Below are 16,908 nucleotides of genomic sequence, written 5' to 3' on the forward strand. Positions count from 1 at the left end.
TCCTGGAGGAGTGGCCTTTGTGATGGGCTTTGAAGGATGCATAGGAGTTCTTCAGGCAGAGATGAGACAAGGGAGGAGGCAGCTGAGGGAACTGCAGAAAGTGGGCACAGCAGAGGGTGTCCCAAGGGGAGCCATGGACATCTGGCCAGAGCAGGTCTCACTGCCCTATTTGATGCATTCTGGACGCAGGCACCAGAGTGGTTCTGCTATATGGAAATCATGTCATGACAGGCCACGTTCCTCCTCCACTCAACACACCCTGATGGCCCCCACCTCAGTAGAAGATGAGCCAGGGTCCTTCCAGTGCTAAAGGTCTCTCCTGTCCTCATTCCCAGCGACTTTCTCCACGTTCCTCCTGGGCAGCCAGCAGGGGCTTCCTAGCTGGCCGGCAGTGTTCCAGGATTCTCCTGCCACAGGGCCTTTGCAACTGCTGTTCCCCAGCACTCCCCACCTCCCTCGGGTCCTCACACACTCACATGTGACCTTCTCAAGGATGCCTTCCCTGGCCAGGCTTGCTTCCCACAACCTCAGGAGCAATGGAAAGTCACTGAAGTTTTGTGTGTATGTGGGGGTTATTTAATAGCATGTTACCTGTTATTTATTTAAAATGGAGGAAATAAGAAAATATAATCATATGCTTTTATTTGCATAGAGAAATACCAAAATAATAAAAAATCAGTTTAAAAAAATGTGGTTACCCATAGCAGGCAGAGTGGGAATGGAGTAGACAGGGACAGGATGAGGTTTCTCAATGAATCCTACTGACTTTTATGTTATTTTGATCATGTGAACTTATTACCAAGCTTTTTAAAATATCTGTTTAAATAAGACTGATGATTTTCCGGTGCCATGTGGTAACTGTCATCCCAGCAACTCAGGAGGCTGAGGTGGGAGGATCCCGTGAGCCCAGGAATTCAAGGCCAGCCTGGGCAACACAGCGAGACCCTGTCTTTACTAAATAAATAAACGAGACTGATGAGGTGGGAGGGTTGGAATTTGCAATGGAGAAGGTAAGATTCAGGCAAACTATCCAAAATTATAGTCTTCCCAATGGTGGAGTTTATACTTCATTTGTCTATTCTTTTCCATAGTATCTACAATCATAATATATAATAGAAGGCTATGAATTAAATATCTGCTGATCAAATGAATGAATATGCAAATTACATGACATGAGATGATATATATCCTCAAATGTATGAATGACTCTTGTGTCAAAAAGAAATCAGCCTTGGTTTTCGTTGTATATGATCAAAGTAGAACCAATGAATGACAGTTACAGGGAGAAAAAAATCGATTTGTTCCTTCCATAGGCACTTTTGAGAGACGATTTTGTGGCAGGCACTGAGACTATGAAGTGGTATAAGACACAGGTTAAGCTTTCAGGAGCCTGGCAGTTTAGAATCAGGTGACAGGTTCGCAGGCAGTCACAGCACGCTGACACTGAAACGAGCACGATGCCGCAGACCGATGAGGAAGTTTGGGGAGTGCCGAACTAAGCTTGGATGAAGGCGTAGGAGTGGGTTTGGGGTGACAAAGATTCTTTGCTTGGCCAGACTTCAGACAGGCTTCTGAACCTTCTCCTAGGCCCCCCTGTGCACTGCCTTGTAAAATCCAGTGTTAGCAAAAGAGTCCTACTAAATCAGCTTAGCAAGAACCCTGCACCCTCGAGATCTGATCACCCTCCATATCTGATCAGGTTCCTCATCCGCCGCCATCCCCCGGGTGACGTCTGATTGTGCTGGCCTGTGTTCCGCAAGACTCCTGCTGGGTGGTTTAGCCAGAGTCCCACTTCCCCCTGATGTCTCCTCTTAGTAATGTTCCATCACTAGCCACCCCTTGCTCCTTGGGCATAAGTCCCCACTTGCCTGTGCTGCTTTTGGAGGTAAGCCCCCAATCTCTCTCCCCCACTGCAAGCGCCCATCACAGTGGTCCCTATACTTGTCACATGGTCCTGAATAAAGTCTTCCTTGCCTGCCTTTAGCAAGCATCACTGAATAATTTTTTTCTTTAATAGGGTGGTCATGGTTGGCTTCCTGGAGAACAACATACCTGAGCTCAATCTTCAAATTAAAAAAAGAACGAAAATAAGGGGGAGGAAACATGGATAATCTGGGGCGGGGGGCAAGAGCAGAGACTCCAGGGAGAGAAGGGGGAAGAGTGTGTGTGGGGGGCATAAAGGTGAGAGTAGCACTGGCAGGACACGTGACAGCCTTGAACTCGGTGGGAAGAAGGTGTTCCTAGCAGGCTGCCCAAACTGGAGAGGGGCTGCTTGTCACTGAAGTTGTTACGGTAGGAGAGGAATGTGATCGCACTCGGTCAGCTTCAGGGAGTTTTATGTGTGGGAATTGCGCACTGAGTTGGAGCACTAAGAAATCAGCCACAATGAGTTCATTTAGAAAGGTATCGCCGTTGCGGGGGGCCGCCTGGAGTGGTGTGCAAAGTGAAGGGCGCTACCAAGAACCTACAGAACTTTCCACTCCCTGTGTGCCCTGGACCATGCAGAGAGACGGGGAAATAAGCTAGGATATTCAAAGCGCACTGGCACTAGGCAGACGTAGCTCCCTAGAACAAGCGTGGACTCTGCAAACAAAAGACCAGGATGAGTTCTGGTTCTTTCAAACACAGAGTGCCACTCTGAACCTCAGCATCATTATTAGTGAAATGGGAAACAAAAAGACAACTGACACCCTTCAGCCACCAGCTGCGTTTCAGGCACTGTGCTGGGCCCTTTGCCTCCCTCTGTCCAATCCTCACCACACGCTGGATTTCATATTAATCCATTTTACAAGTTGAGGACAAGAACACTCTGCTCAGTTTATAACACCTTTTAGACTGTGACGTGGCAAAGATGAGGAAGAGAGCAAGCCCTTATGGTGTGGGTTTTGGGTTTTTTTTTAATTGTTTATATAGTAACTTAGGTTTGGGAGAACAATGCGTCGCATTATATAGGGAAGGGCTATAAATGTTAAGTAGCAATAAAGCTATTCCACCATCTTAGAAGTGAAAACTGAAATGAAATGTCAGTTTCATCGGCCTTCAGGATAAATGCGCTGATGCCATTGTTAGCTCAATGGAGTGTGTTGTCATTTGCCTTGACAAGAGATCTGTTGCAAATTGCCTCATTCTCTGCTCTGTGTTGGTTTGCACATCTAAGTCAGAACTTGGTTTCCCTCTTTGGTACATTCATTTTGTTCATTTTGTAGAAAGTTTCACAGGTGGCACATTCTTGGTGCAGTTGTCACCTCCTTGGGGTTTGTAACGGACGTGCTGAGGTCATCCTAACTATGCTTCAGGAATGCTGTAATGGGAATGATGGAATTCATCATAAACCTTACTTTTCCCCCACCAAAAATAGAAACTTCTTAACGAAAATATGCTCTAGCTGCTCGGAGCCTGAGGAGGCAAATGCAAGTTATAGAGATTTGTTTGTGACTTTTATGGTGGGAATGGAAGAAATGCAAAACATCTAAAGCTTTGATTTGAAGAAAGCATTTCATTTCTTTTTTTAACTTCTGGTTTCAGTTTTACTATGTTGAGTGCAATTTTTAGTACGCTTTTCAAGAGTTCTAATGGGACTCTGCTGTGGGCACTGCTTTCTTGAAATCACTTCCATCCACTGTCGAACAACAGTCAAGATGTAGTTGTCTCCCAAACCACGAGGACTATATAAGTAGGAAAGTCAACTTTTTAAAGACTTGCTTTGGGTCAATGTTTATTCTCAGTGGGGAAAGTCAGTCTTGGCAAAGTAAACTGTTTTGCGTAGGACCTTTAGAAAGCCAAGTTCTTGTATACTTACTAGACCTACAGTCAAAGAACAGACATTTTTACCAAGAATTACCAGATTAGCAGATGAGGGGAGTTGAGATGAGCATAAAGCAATCTTACCTCTCGGTGTGGGGACAGGTGTCCCAGGAAACCCACTGAGGACCCGTGCTACTCGGCATGACACGATATGAAAACTCGATTCTGCTCCGCACCTCTTGCTTTGTAGTCAAGGAAACCCGAGGTGGCAGATCCTAGGTGCCCTCCCTTCTGGGCCAGGGCTCTGGGGCATTTTGCAACCCCGATGATTTTTTGCCAGGAAGCCTCCATTCCAGCCTTCTACAAAATTGCAGCCGCCACTTTGACCTGCTCCTATTCCTGATCTAAAAATGGAAGTGCTCAGGCTCACTGAATTTGATTCAGATGGAGCTGATCGGTTTAAAGGCAGGTACCGAATTACACGTTTGTTGGGCTTTGAGGGCAGCCTGGTGAAAGATCTGTCATTTCTATGAGCAAAGGTGGTTGAATACTCTTCAAATACCTCACTGTTCTTTTTTTTTTTTCATCCATATAATGAAATCAAAATTGTAAATTTGGGTGAGCCCATGCTGTTGTCTAAAATGAACAGAAATGTTCCAGACTTGCCCATAAAATGAACTGGAGCTTTGTGTCATGATTTGAGAAAAGAAGACAGTAAAATTAGCCTCTGTTGCCTTCTCTGATCACCTTTAATGCAATTGCCCAGGTGGATGCCAGGAGAAAGAGAAAGGAGGCAAAGGTTTGGAGAGGAGCGAGGAGCTTCAGAGAGGTTCCCAGCCCCTCTGGAGGATTGAAATGTAGTGCTGTGTCCCCTGTGTCCCACCACCACCACCACAGTCTGCATGTGCCCCAGGACACAGGACCAGGAGCTGAGACTCCCTGCACTGAAAATGCTGTGCCCGCAAGTACATCCTCTCCATCTCAGAGCACCATCCGGCAGGACCACTTCCCCCCGGTGTTTGATGCATACCACGCTGTTCACAGCGTTCTAAACTCTGTTAGAATATATGCATCTATGTATCTTGGGTCGGGAGTTATGCGTAATTTGTCAAAGCAAACTATAACTGGTTTCTTACATAACTCTACAGTTGGCAGCAAGGGACCATGTATTGAAATTAAGCAACATTCACTCATCCAAGAAGACTTTGCTTTTCCTTTTTTGGAAAGATAAATGCTCTGCTTTGTTTTTTCCTGTTGCATATATTCTTTTTAATTATTGGCTGACTTGAATGGTTCTTTGAAGTTAATTTTTGAATGTGAATGGTAGGGCTCCACTTAACTTTTGGAAGCTTAAGAGCTGTCCCTGTGTGCCCCTAAACTAGAATAACGCCAATCACTTGAGTGCCTTCAGGTGATAATGAAATCGGAGACAGTGGGAAGTACCTCGGACTCAATCACCGTAGGGATCTTAACTGGTTAAGTGCTTAGAATTTTCTGGAGTTGCAATGCCCTGGAAGCACTGGAGTCAGTCTTATATCACAGTGTACCTCTTCAGACCAGGCATCTTACCTGCATCTTACCTTTCAATTGTAGTCCACCTTCTTTCCATTTCTTCTTCCTTTCCTGTTTTTTTTTAAAACGTTTGGTCTGTGAGTCTCTAAGCAGGACCTCTTAATGTTGTTTCTTTTCTCAGTTTCTAAGGCCAGATTCTCTAAAGTATCTTTGTGTCTTTGCCTGAATTCAGTATCCCTTAGAAAATGATCAAAGTGTGCATATTCCCAGTTCTCAAATTACAGTAATAAAGTTTTCAAATGAAACTCCTAGGAATGAAACTTTAGGATCTTTTCTCACCATCCCACTGTGGAATTGGGACATTTATCCAATAAATTTCAATTGGAGAGAAAAAAAAAACCCTACATTTCAAAATGAATCCCACTTTTTTTTCTTTAAAAACAAGAGTTTATTGACCAAGACAGATTTCAAAATGTTTTCTCTACTGCCCCAATATTGAAACTTTGATTGAGGTTTTCAGGAAATTACAAGGATCAAGCAACTCACCAAGACTTTGGTTTCCAGGTCTCCCAAAGCCTTAAACTTCCCTGGAGGCTAATTGCTGTTTACTGCCCCAGACCTTCGTCCTGTTTCTTCTGTGACATTTTCCATCTTAAGAAGGGCTGTCCCATTCAGCCGGGGAGCGTGTTGTCTGAGTGGCTGAATGGAATTACTACCAGTGGAAACTATGCTGCAAGAGGGTTGATAAAGCAGCTGGGAAGCAAACCTCAGCTGTTTTTTCCATTCTCCCCAAGCAGAGTTAATTAGCATAGGGAAAATGACTAAGGTGTTGACGTCACCTCTTTCCAGTAGAAACTTACACTTTGTCCCTGTCTGCCTGCAAGCATGCAGGACTTGACTCAGGAATTTGCTGTCCAAACAGGATGCTCTGGAAGCTGCAGCTTTTTTTTTTTTTCCCCCCAGGGGGCTGGCCCTTGGTGCTTTATAAGTGCTGGCTCAAGAAAGAACTTACAGCCTCTTGGAAAGGAATCTCACTTGGGACTTGACTGCGTGGGTCTCTAGTGCTTTTGCTGTAAGAAAGCAAGATGCATTTTAGAAACTTTAACTACAGTTTTAGCTCCCTGATTGCCTGTGTGGCAAACAGTGATATCTTCAGCGAAAGTGAAACCAGGGTAAGGCTTCTAATATAACGTGATTTTTGAGAGCTTTCAAAGCATTATGCTAATGAGGACAACTATTAACTGAAATACTTGGGGGTATGTGGCTCTCTAGTGGGTTTGGGGGTTTTGAAATCAATCCAAAGTATTTTGAGCCTTGAAAATTAAAAGCTGTGGCCTGAGGAATTCACTGTGAAGAACTTTTTAAAGATCTCAACATTCGAAAACATCCAGGTTCCTGGACCAACTAACTAGTAAGACAGCGTTTTGCATTGTGTGTTTTTCACTCTGTGTATGTTGTAAGTAAGCTCTTCAGAGGGAGGTCTCTTCTGACAGTGAATAAAACATTTTACTTTTACAGGGAGAGTTGAGAATACTTTGAGTTCATCTTAGGAAATAAATATTGTATAGATATTTATATGTTTGAAGGAATTATAAGGGCCTGTCCTTAAATTTTCAGATTTCTCTGGCTAGAGAAAATGCAGCCATAGCAAATAATAAAACTGGATAAATTAAATGTGGGATCAATGTGCCTCCTGGGCACCAGCTGTCATTGATAGTGATTAATATAATTAGTAATTTTAATCACTATACTTTTCTCCTTCGTTTGATTACAATGTAAGATTTTTCATCTGTAGCTACCCAGCTATCTCATTGATCTTTAATATTATCGTATACGAATGAATCCTGTGTGTTCTGTTTGGGGGGTAGTGTTTGTGTCAGCTGCTTTATACCCAAAGCCATACTGGGACATGTGAAGGTTTCTTTTTTTTTTTTTTAAATCAAATTTAACTCCATATTGTGTATGATGCTTGTGGGCTGGGACCGGAGTTTTTGATTGCAGAACACGTTCTCTATTTTTAAAATACTACAATGTCAGTATATTTAAAAGTAGCCTTACATGAGTAAAATCATTATTTTTTAATTACATACAGATGCTATCTAACAACTACAATAACTAGATATCAGTTATTAGGACAAGTGAGAGTATTTTGTAAGAGAATGGCGTAATATTAATCTAGATTTAAAAGATAATGTGAGTTCTCTTTTGCTTTGATCCTGAGCCCTGACCTGTAATTCTAAAAATATTCGTCAAAGTCATCTCTCCCAAATTCTGAATCATAACTTCAAAACTACACATTTGGTCACAGTGCCTATTGATGAGCTCATGTGAAATTCCAAATTTGCACAGCCAACATTGTGCCAGAAACTTGCCCGTGCTGGAGAGAAGCAGGGAAAAAAGCCAGAGGTGGCCAGATGAAACAGTGCTGCCAGGCCTCTGCGGAGCCCCTCCTGGGAAAGTCACAGAAATTTGCATAAACTGAAGACAAGCCAAGGAGTGCAAGGAGAGCAGGGCTGTGAGTTGTTGCAACTCCTCCTTGACGACCTGCCTGGTGGAGACAGGCTGGCTCATTCCTACCCACAGCCCGCGTGGGGCAGGCATCATTGCCCAAGTCTTCCTGAGCTTTGTAGCAGTCAGCGTTCCAGAAGACGGTCTCCAAATCCTCATTCCCGCTGTAGAAACACTGCGCTTTCCACGGGTTTTCCGAAGTACTCAGTGGGCTCTGCCTGCTCTTCTGTGCAGAGGGCCAGCTGCTCAGGTCCCAGGCCCTGGGTGTCACCCCTTCTTCTCGGCCAGCCCATCTGCTTCTCACATGGGGTCCCGCCCCTGTCGTAAAAGTTTTGTCTGAGAAAAAGACTCAGAAAACAGGGCAGATAGAAGAAGCCCATGCAGTCTTCCTTGACGCTTCATCCAGCCAGCTCCCTCTCTGGGAGGAATCCTGAGAATTGCGCTGGCCTCATGTTCCGGCCACCTACCCCAGGACCCAGCCAGGGGCTGCTCAGAGCCTTTCCCAGGAGGCTGATGAGCTGTTTCCTGAACCTGAACTTGTAATCCCCCAGCTCAGGCTTTTCATTCTAAGAATGCCTGACATTTCCTTGTTTTCACTACCCCTTGTAGCACTAGAGCGAGGCGTGCACCTATATTAAAGTCAGCACGCAGAGAAGGATCCATTTGCAATACATTAATTTTTAAAACACTATCATTTTAGAGAGTTAAAAAATAACAGGCTGAGATAAAAACAATTGTGGGAATTCTTAAAAACTTCTTTTAAGCAATGCAAGACTTTTTATTAATTTCATTATTTTCAATTCCATAAAGTTTTGTTGTTTTTTTTTTCCAAACTAGCTGCAATGCTTTTAAGCCCTAAAGAAACATTTGGTGGACACAGCGTCACCCTGAGCCAAGTGGCGGGATCGGAGTTGGCTCGCTGGGAAAGGTCATAGGACATAAGAATTGTACCTCTTTGGAAAATGCCCATTCTACTTTAAAAAGAATATTTCTGTTACCATAAGAAGTGTTTAAGAATTGCTGATTGTTTTGTGATTAAATGAATTTAGTAAATCATCCTTTCTTACCTTCTGGTAAAATCACCTGTACAAGGAATAAAAGGACATCATCCCCTAGGAGGGGAACAGCTTTTCCCTAAGGAAGAAGTTAGGAATCCTTGGAATGATTAACAATTCACTTCCTCAATAAGAAATGTAATGACGTCATGTAGTTAAGGGACATAGGCAGGTAAATTTTAACCTCTTCTACTTTTATTTTTATTTTTCAGGCCAAATTCGAGGCCCTGTTTAGGACATATGACAAGGACATCACCTTTCAGTATTTTAAGAGCTTCAAAAGAGTCAGAATAAACTTCAGCAACCCCTTATCTGCCGCAGATGCCCGACTCCGGCTGCACAAGACTGAGTTTCTGGGAAAGGAAATGAAGTTATATTTCGCTCAGGTGGGTCATGTGCATTGCCGTGCACGCTTCTCCCTTCTGCCTCCCACCCTGTTTTAAAGCGGCTTATACCTAACGTTATACATTGATCGGAAACGCCAAGAATTCATCTTGAGAAAGGCAAAATTCATCCTCTGAATTTTCTGTGTCTCAGCTATTTTAGGAAGACACCAAAGTGTATTTGAAAGCAGTCTCAGAAATAGCCCCTGACGCTCTGGACTTGATAACGGTGGGATCAGAAATGCTTTCCCTGTTCATTCAGGGAGCTTGTAGGGTGCAGCAGTGTGGGCTTCTCAAGCCCCCTAAGATTTGTGCAGCAGGTGTCCATGAATTGGCTCTGGGGTTGGGGCTAAAACCCACTCCAGACTGAGCAGACTAGAGCGGTTCCCGCTCACATAGGTTCCCAGGGCGTTCGGTAGAGAATTAGGAGTCTGCAAATGTCCATGCAGATCAGCATGAGGCTGCCAGGCCTGGCTTGAAAGGAAAATATGGGATAGTCAGACTGGTAGCAGGTGCTAAGAAACCCTCCTGTTAGCAGAGGCCCTGGCCCCAGAGGCCCATGGTGGGAGGAGAGAGCCGCGAGTGGGTGTGCTTCTTCACCTACCCACCACCCTTCCGACCCTCCTCCAGGGACATTAGGACAGGTGACCCACCTTCCAGGCAGCTCCCAAAGTTCCATTTGATGTCCTAACAGAGGCTGACAGATTGTCAGAGGAGGGAAAAGGAGCTTCTAGAATGCTGCTCCCTAGGGAAAGCAAGTCCCCATCAGGCTCTGAGTCCCCTCCCCTTGCCGGCGTAGGACGGACCCTGTCCAGGGGCTTCCTGACAGTGGGAGAAAGCTCATCTGACTCCATGGCAGGCGCCCAGAATGCATCTTCTTCCTCAAAGTGAGCAAGGCAAACTTGCTGGGCCCTTCAAGTGTAAATTGAAAGATGGGGTGCCCCCCACCATCCTGCCTTGGGAGGCATGGGGCTAGGCTTTGACCTTGGGTCCCTGAGCTTCGTCCAGGAGTACACTCCTTTCTGCACTGGACAAGGTTTTATGGAAATAATTAGTTAGTACTTCCATGGCCATGCATATTCATTACGAAAATTTGAGGGGAATGGAGTATCACAGTGCAAAGAAAACCTAAACTGATAAGCTTTTGATGCAAAATCTTTCTGGACAGTCCTCTAATCACTGGTGAAATGTTTAAGATCAAACTAGGATCATAGTTTATTGTTCCTTATTATCATTTCTTTAAATCTCCTGGAAGGTGGGGTTTTTTTTCCTCCCTCACATTTGGCATCTCACGGGGAGCCCCTGAGGGCAGGAAATGCAGGTCTCCTGCTGGGTGGGGGAGCCTGGGAGCCTGGCGGGTGGGGTCCTGGTTCCTTGACCCAGAAGAGCTGCACTGCTGCAGTGTCTCAGAGCTGCTGCCTTTGGACCTTCAGCATCTGCCTTTGTGGTGTGAGGAGCTGGGGAAAAACTGATTCCAAGATCCCTTCTGACCTCGAGAACAGTGGCTTTATTTTTTCCATGTATACTAAAATCATCTCTGATGATTTTCTGACAGTCTGGGTCAAGCCTAATTACTTGCAGTCCCACAGCCCTGGGAGGGACAGCATCATGTTTGCTCCATAACCAGAGTTCAGACACCTGTCTGCCTTCCCCTTACAGACCATGTTCCTAGTCGTCCTGAACCACACCTGTTCTGGTGCCTGGACGTTGATCCACCTATGCCCCGTCAGCTGCCATTGGATGCTGTTGTCTTGCCGCAGTTCTTCCTTCCCAGCCAGTGACCTATATTTGTCTCTGTCCTCAGACATTACACATAGGAAGCTCACACCTGGCTCCGCCAAATCCAGACAAGCAGTTTCTGATCTCTCCTCCCGCCTCTCCACCGGTTGGTTGGAAACAAGTGGAAGATGCTACTCCAGTCATAAACTATGATCTTTTATATGCTATCTCCAAGCTGGGGCCAGGTAAGCAGTGCCCTCAGGTGGAGAGGAAGGTGGGGAGAGATAGGGGTGCTCACCTGCGTAGGGGAGCAACATCCCCCGGGCCCCTTTTAGCTCTCCTGTGAGCCCGTGCAGTTGTGTTTTGTGAACTCTCTCCTTGCATTCTTCTGTGTCCCTGTCACTCGTGCTGACAGCATGCCTGCCTGCCTCTCAGGACTGCCTGCAGCATCACAGACTGGAGCTGGTCACCGGCCCCTGTTCTGTGGCCCCAGCAGGGTCACCCAGCAGGGTGTCACAGGAAGCTCGCCCCACACCCACGGAGCACAGCCTGCATGGGTGGCTGGAGCCCGGCCCCAGTCCTGTCGCTCCCAGCGAGGATGAGCGATTGGACTTGGAAAAGGCAAACAGAACCCCCCTTTGGAAATTTCATTTTTAGTAAAAGTAATTTCGCCTTTTTAATGGCGAAGGAGAACCAGAGATCACAGGGAGGAAGGAGCCCCAGTCGTGCGTACCCTACCTTGTGGCCCCATAGGGGTGCTCCCCTGCGGAGCCGGCCCAAAAAAAAGGAGGTTCCTGTCCTCTGAAGGGACACAGGTGCCTCGAGCCCCTTGTCCATCACAGGGGCCTCACCCCGTGGAACTGTGAGCAGTGGATCATCCTGGAGCAAAAGCACTTCACACAGCACCTGTCCACAGTCAGCACTCAACATGTGCTTTTTGAAAACCATAAAATGGCGGTTCCTGTCCTGTCTGCTGGACAGGAGGAGGCAGGAGGGAGGGAGGCTCCTGGGGTGAAGAGGTGTGAGCCCCTCCTGCCCTGTCGATGGGGTGAGTCACATAAACGCTGAGCCCGTCAGGGCCTGGGCTCTCCGTAGCCAGCAATCCGATGTCCCTTTGGGCTGAAGGTTTTATTTTCTGGGACCATCAGCAGTTTCACACTGAAAAGATTACATTTCTGCAAACATTGCCCAAACGGAAATTCACTGTGTGATATAAAGTGAGGCTCGCCTTACCTACTGCTAATCGTGGCGTGAAGGTCAAGATGGAAAAAGACCAGTTGGAGGAAGCCTGTGGCCCCCACAGCAGCTCTGGGCCAGGGGCACAAGCAAAGCCGAAGGGGGAGGTTACAGGGATAGGAAATGGGATCTCCACCTAGGGAGGGGTGTCCGGCTCTTCCAGAGGCAAGAGGTGCTGTTAATAAAAAATTTTCACACTCCAGAATCTACCACTCCCTTTCCAGAAGGCTTGTTGGAGAAGCCTTTTTAGAAAATAGACATAAAATTAGTTTGCCCCGGTTCGCTTAACAATGAACTTGAGCGATATTTCATATTTCGGCTGTGCTTTTCAGACAACAGGATTGCAAAGACTTTTGCAAAAATCTCCTAAACCCTGAGCTTTCTAGATTTGGGTTGATTGGTAGGTAGATAAGGGTTTGTAAAGAGGCTGTTAACCACTGGTGTGCAATGATCTGGTCTGGCCTGTCTTGTCTGACGTCCCTGTGTGAGAGAGCAGAGGCACCTTTAGCTTTTCAAATGCAATTACACTAACATTCCAGTCCCCCAGTGTGGGATTGAGATGAAGCTACCACCTTCTTTGTGAGTAAAAGTTCCTTTGGGGTTTAGAGGAGTAGCCGGTGGCCTGGAGGCTGGAAGCCCTGCTGAGCTGCTCTTTCCGTTGGAAATCAACCAGGCATACAGTGGGGGGAGAGGGGCCTCCTCGCCCACCCAGAGCAGCAGAGAAATCCTGGGTACCAAGCCCTGGAGGAAAACTCACCCCAGGCCAGCCTAGGGTGGAGCAAGCAAAGCAAACCTCCCACCCCTGTTAGTTTCTGCAACTCCCAGCATTCCACCAGTGAAATTCAACTTCCATTCTGGAACATAATTCTAGGTAACACTTAGCAGGCAAGTTTCTGGGAGCCGGGAACTAAGTGCTTCATGTGTTATCTCCACAAGGTGGATGCTTTTGCCGTCCTGTTTTACAGAGGAGGAGACTTGCGTGCACAGAGTGGCAGAATAAAGTTCCCGTGAGCCCCAGGTACTAAGGGTTGGGCTTAAGGCCCACGTGTTGGCCACTGCCACACTGCCTCCCGTGAGCACCAAGATACAGGCTCTTCCTGCGGCAGGCGGGCACCCTAAGGGGATGCCCCAGCTCCTTCGTTCAGCATTGCCAGGCTCTTCAGCTGCAGAACGTTCACCCCACCCCTGCTGGACCAGAACGGCCTGAGCTTGACTGAACCTGGTGGGAGCCAGGCTGACACGGAACGTCGGGGCTCTCCTGGTTCTGGGGGCTGGTGGTGGTTGTAAGAAAAAGGTGGTCAGAAATGATTTTGGAGCACCTGGTTCAGTGTGGCCACCCCGAGTGTGTGTCAGGGCCTCCGGGCAGCTTGTGTTCACTGGTGTGCACCGTGACCCACGGTGGGAGCCTCAGGGTGTCTGTTTCCAGATGTGTTTATTCCTACAATGTCTTTTTACTGAACCGGCGTTTCTCACACCACACTTGGGGAAGCGCTGGCAGAGGGGGAGTCCTCTGGGAGTTAGGACGCCTGGGAGACATGATAAGTGTAACCATAAAAGTACATTCCTTCCGTAACTTCCATATGCCTGTCTGACTCCCAAGTGTTTGACTGGAAGCAGAGTCAGACACGATGGAAATATATCTTTTTCGGAATGAGGCAGCAAAGAAACACAAAGCCAAAACTCTCCGGCTGTGTCTCCCAGCCCTGCTGAGTGTTCGCAGCCCTCAGTGCTCTCCATATAAGCTTGCTTTCGACTCCCAAGGGCTTGCCCGAGTTACCCCAAAACTCTTTCCTTTCCCCAGGGGAAAAGTATGAGTTGCACGCAGCGACCGACACCACACCCAGCGTGGTGGTCCACGTGTGCGAGAGCGACGAAGAGAAGGAGGAAGAGGAGGAGGTGGAGAGGATGAAGAGACCCAAGCCAAAAATCATCCAGACCAGGAGGCCGGAGTACACGCCAATCCACCTGAGCTGAGCCGGCGCACGGACGAGGGAGCATTCCAAATCGTACTCACGGGGAGGAATCTTTTACTGTGGAAGTGGCCGGTCACGACTTTGGAGGTGGCAGCTGTGATTGTGTGGCAGAAATTCCAGTTCATGTTGCTCAGAAGAGAATCAAGGCTTTGTTTCCTTGTTCTGATGCTGCACATCAGTCAATGTTCATGGCCCCCGAGAATGTCTTGGGCCAATCACTGAGTTTGTGGTGATCGCACAAGGACATTTGGGACCGTCTTGAGAAAACCGTTAACAGTAGTGTTTTGTACTTGTTCTTTTCTGGTAGGTTCTGTTTTTGCCAAGGGCAGGTTGATCAGTGGGTCCGGGGAGACCTTTCCATTTCTGACCAGCCTTCAGGGTTGACTCTCTACTGATGGGAAGAGGCACCACACAAAGCCACCTAGTGCAGAAAGGTTGTGGAAACGACAACAATGCAATGTGGAAATTGTAGTGTTTCATTTCTTCCCTCATGTTCTAATGTTTGTGCATGTATGTTACTGATTTTGGAGACTAACCTTTGTTCGTATATAAAGTTACACCCCTGTTGTTTTACATCTTTTGGGAAGCTAGGAAAGCATTTGGAAAACGTATCACCTTTCCATCCAGATTGTCAACTCTCTTTGCAACAGCACTCACACGTGGAATTCCACCTGAAACACATCCATTCAGCACCCTATCCAGTGCAACATGTAACTTGTGCTTTTGCAAAAAAAAAAAAAAAAAAAGTTGATCTGAAGTTCCTACGTAGAGTTTAGCTTATGCAATTCAGAGAATAGCAGTTTCACTGCCAACTTTTAGTGAGTGAGAAATTTTAGTTTAGGTGTTTGGGGTTGGACATTGGGTTTCCGTTACTTCTTTCCTGTGGTGGTTTATATACATGAATCATAGCCAAAAAACCTTTTGGGGAACTGTTGGTTGAGATAGTTGATTTTTTTACCCCACTAAGACATCAAGATAAACTTGTAAATAAAGCTGATAACATATATTCATACCTGTTATACACTTGGGTGAAAAACATGGCGGTGGAAGAATAGTGTAAGATGTGTTAACCTACCTGTGAATCATATGTTGTAGAACACGCTGTTCACATGTTTAACAGGACTTGAAGTCAAAGCATGTAAAGTGGATAGTAGCTCTGTGGTGATATGAGAGGGATGCAGTGCCTTTCCCCATTAATTCCTGATGGAATTGTTACCCTAGGTTAACATTTGTAATTTTTTTCTAGTCGTAATGTGTATGTCTTCTGGTAAATAGGTATTATATTTTGGCCTTACAATACCATAACAAAGTTTGTCATTTTGAAATACCTAACGCCAAGTAACAATGCATGCTTTGGAAATTTGAAAGATGGTTTTCTTTGAGAAGCAAATATGTTTGCATTAAATTCTTTGATTGTTCATATCAAGAAATGGATTGAATGTTCTCAAAACCCTGTTTACAGTGCTTGGTAAGAGGGAGCCGGTAAGGGAGAGACCATTGCATAGCTGTTCAAGTGTTTCTAGTTAAGTGCTTTTAAACTGGAGAGGCTAACCTCAAAATATTTTTTTTAACTGCATTCTATAATAAATCAGCACAATATGCTCTTTACGGAAAAGTTATTTGCTCATCATTTTACTCCTGGGGTTAATCTGTGACCCTTTTGAATTCTTCAGGCTCAGGAAGTCACGTTCCTTTGTCAGTTTGAGCTTAGAAACTTCTAATTCTGTGCTGTGGTTCACAGAAGGAAGGTGCACTGCACTAACAATATATCACTTAGAAAAGGGGAAAATGGATAAAACCAAAACCAGAAGTTCGAGTATTTCCTTTGTACAGGTAGATGATACTATGATGAAAGCCCCATTCACCAGCACCTCCACTAAACAACAGTGTTTTCGATAATTTGAGAAGTTTTCCTTTCTGTTAGAAAAGATGTCCATGGAAGGTACTAAGTTATAAAGTCCAGTTATGTTCAGAAGATTCTGAGCCTTCTGTTTGAATCTCTGGCAGCCTTTTCCCTGGAACTCTTAAATGGTGGTGACCTTCCTGGACCAGCCCACAGAGGCCTAAATAACCCAGCAGTTATTTGCTGAAATCTAGCAAATGACATTCATCTTGCTCACGATTAACATTAGGCATTTCTCCATGAAAATTCATGTACTACTTTTTTTTTCCCATTTATGAGAAGTATCATCCAGTCATTTCCCAAGAGCATTTATATATTTTAAAGCCATAAGTGTTCGAGGTTTAAGCCTGATGGAAAATCCACACTTCACTCAAGCCGCTCAATTCTGATTACTGAGCAGATTCACACATTGAGCACCTAGGGATACGAGGGAAATATTTCCAAGTAGATTTGGGAGGTGAGGCTGTCATTTATCTACATTTCAAATAACCAGGAGTACTGGACTGAGATGTGTGCTGGCCCAGGATCCTAGTCCATAAATAACCCTGGATGCTGTCAGTTAGTTCAGATTACCAGCAGGTTCTCTTACATAACTGGGGGGGAAGTCAGGGGTCTCACTGCTGGTGAAGCCAACAAACCTTAGAGTCAAAAATACAAGTTGATGGACATCCTCACTCAGGACAGAAGATCTCTTCTGAGTAGCTCTGTGGCAGCCTCAGCTGAAATTCTGAAACCAATAGTGCATGAAGTTATTGGTTCCCAGGCCGATGGATTTGAAAGGCACTAAATCATGAACGTGCCCAGGACCAACACATTGCTTTGTCTGAGAGGGGCTCAGTGAAATGCAAAACAACAAACACAAAACCGGTGGAATC

General features: G+C 45.8%; 1 protein-coding gene across 3 annotated transcripts in view; it reads left to right on the forward strand.

Moving 5' to 3' along the window:
- RCAN1 (regulator of calcineurin 1) overlaps positions 1 to 15,739 on the forward strand; it is a 105,051-nt gene extending 89,312 nt beyond the window's left edge. Inside the window, exons 1-4 of one of the 3 annotated variants that reach the window (XM_012657393.1) lie at positions 6,080 to 6,428; positions 9,032 to 9,205; positions 11,007 to 11,166; positions 13,959 to 15,739. In XM_012657393.1, coding sequence (XP_012512847.1) covers positions 6,342 to 6,428; positions 9,032 to 9,205; positions 11,007 to 11,166; positions 13,959 to 14,131 — 594 coding nt within the window. In that variant the 5' untranslated portion in view covers positions 6,080 to 6,341 and the 3' untranslated portion in view covers positions 14,132 to 15,739. Of the gene's footprint in view, positions 1 to 6,079; positions 6,429 to 6,451; positions 6,668 to 9,031; positions 9,206 to 11,006; positions 11,167 to 13,958 lie in introns of those variants that run through there. The other 2 variants (XM_012657394.1, XM_012657392.1) reach the window with 2 other exon arrangements.
- The last annotated feature ends 1,169 nt before the right edge of the window (positions 15,740 to 16,908 follow it).

Source organism: Propithecus coquereli, unplaced genomic scaffold, assembly GCF_000956105.1.
Source record: "Propithecus coquereli isolate 6110/MARCELLA unplaced genomic scaffold, Pcoq_1.0 Scaffold54, whole genome shotgun sequence".
Lineage (NCBI taxonomy): Eukaryota > Metazoa > Chordata > Mammalia > Primates > Indriidae > Propithecus > Propithecus coquereli.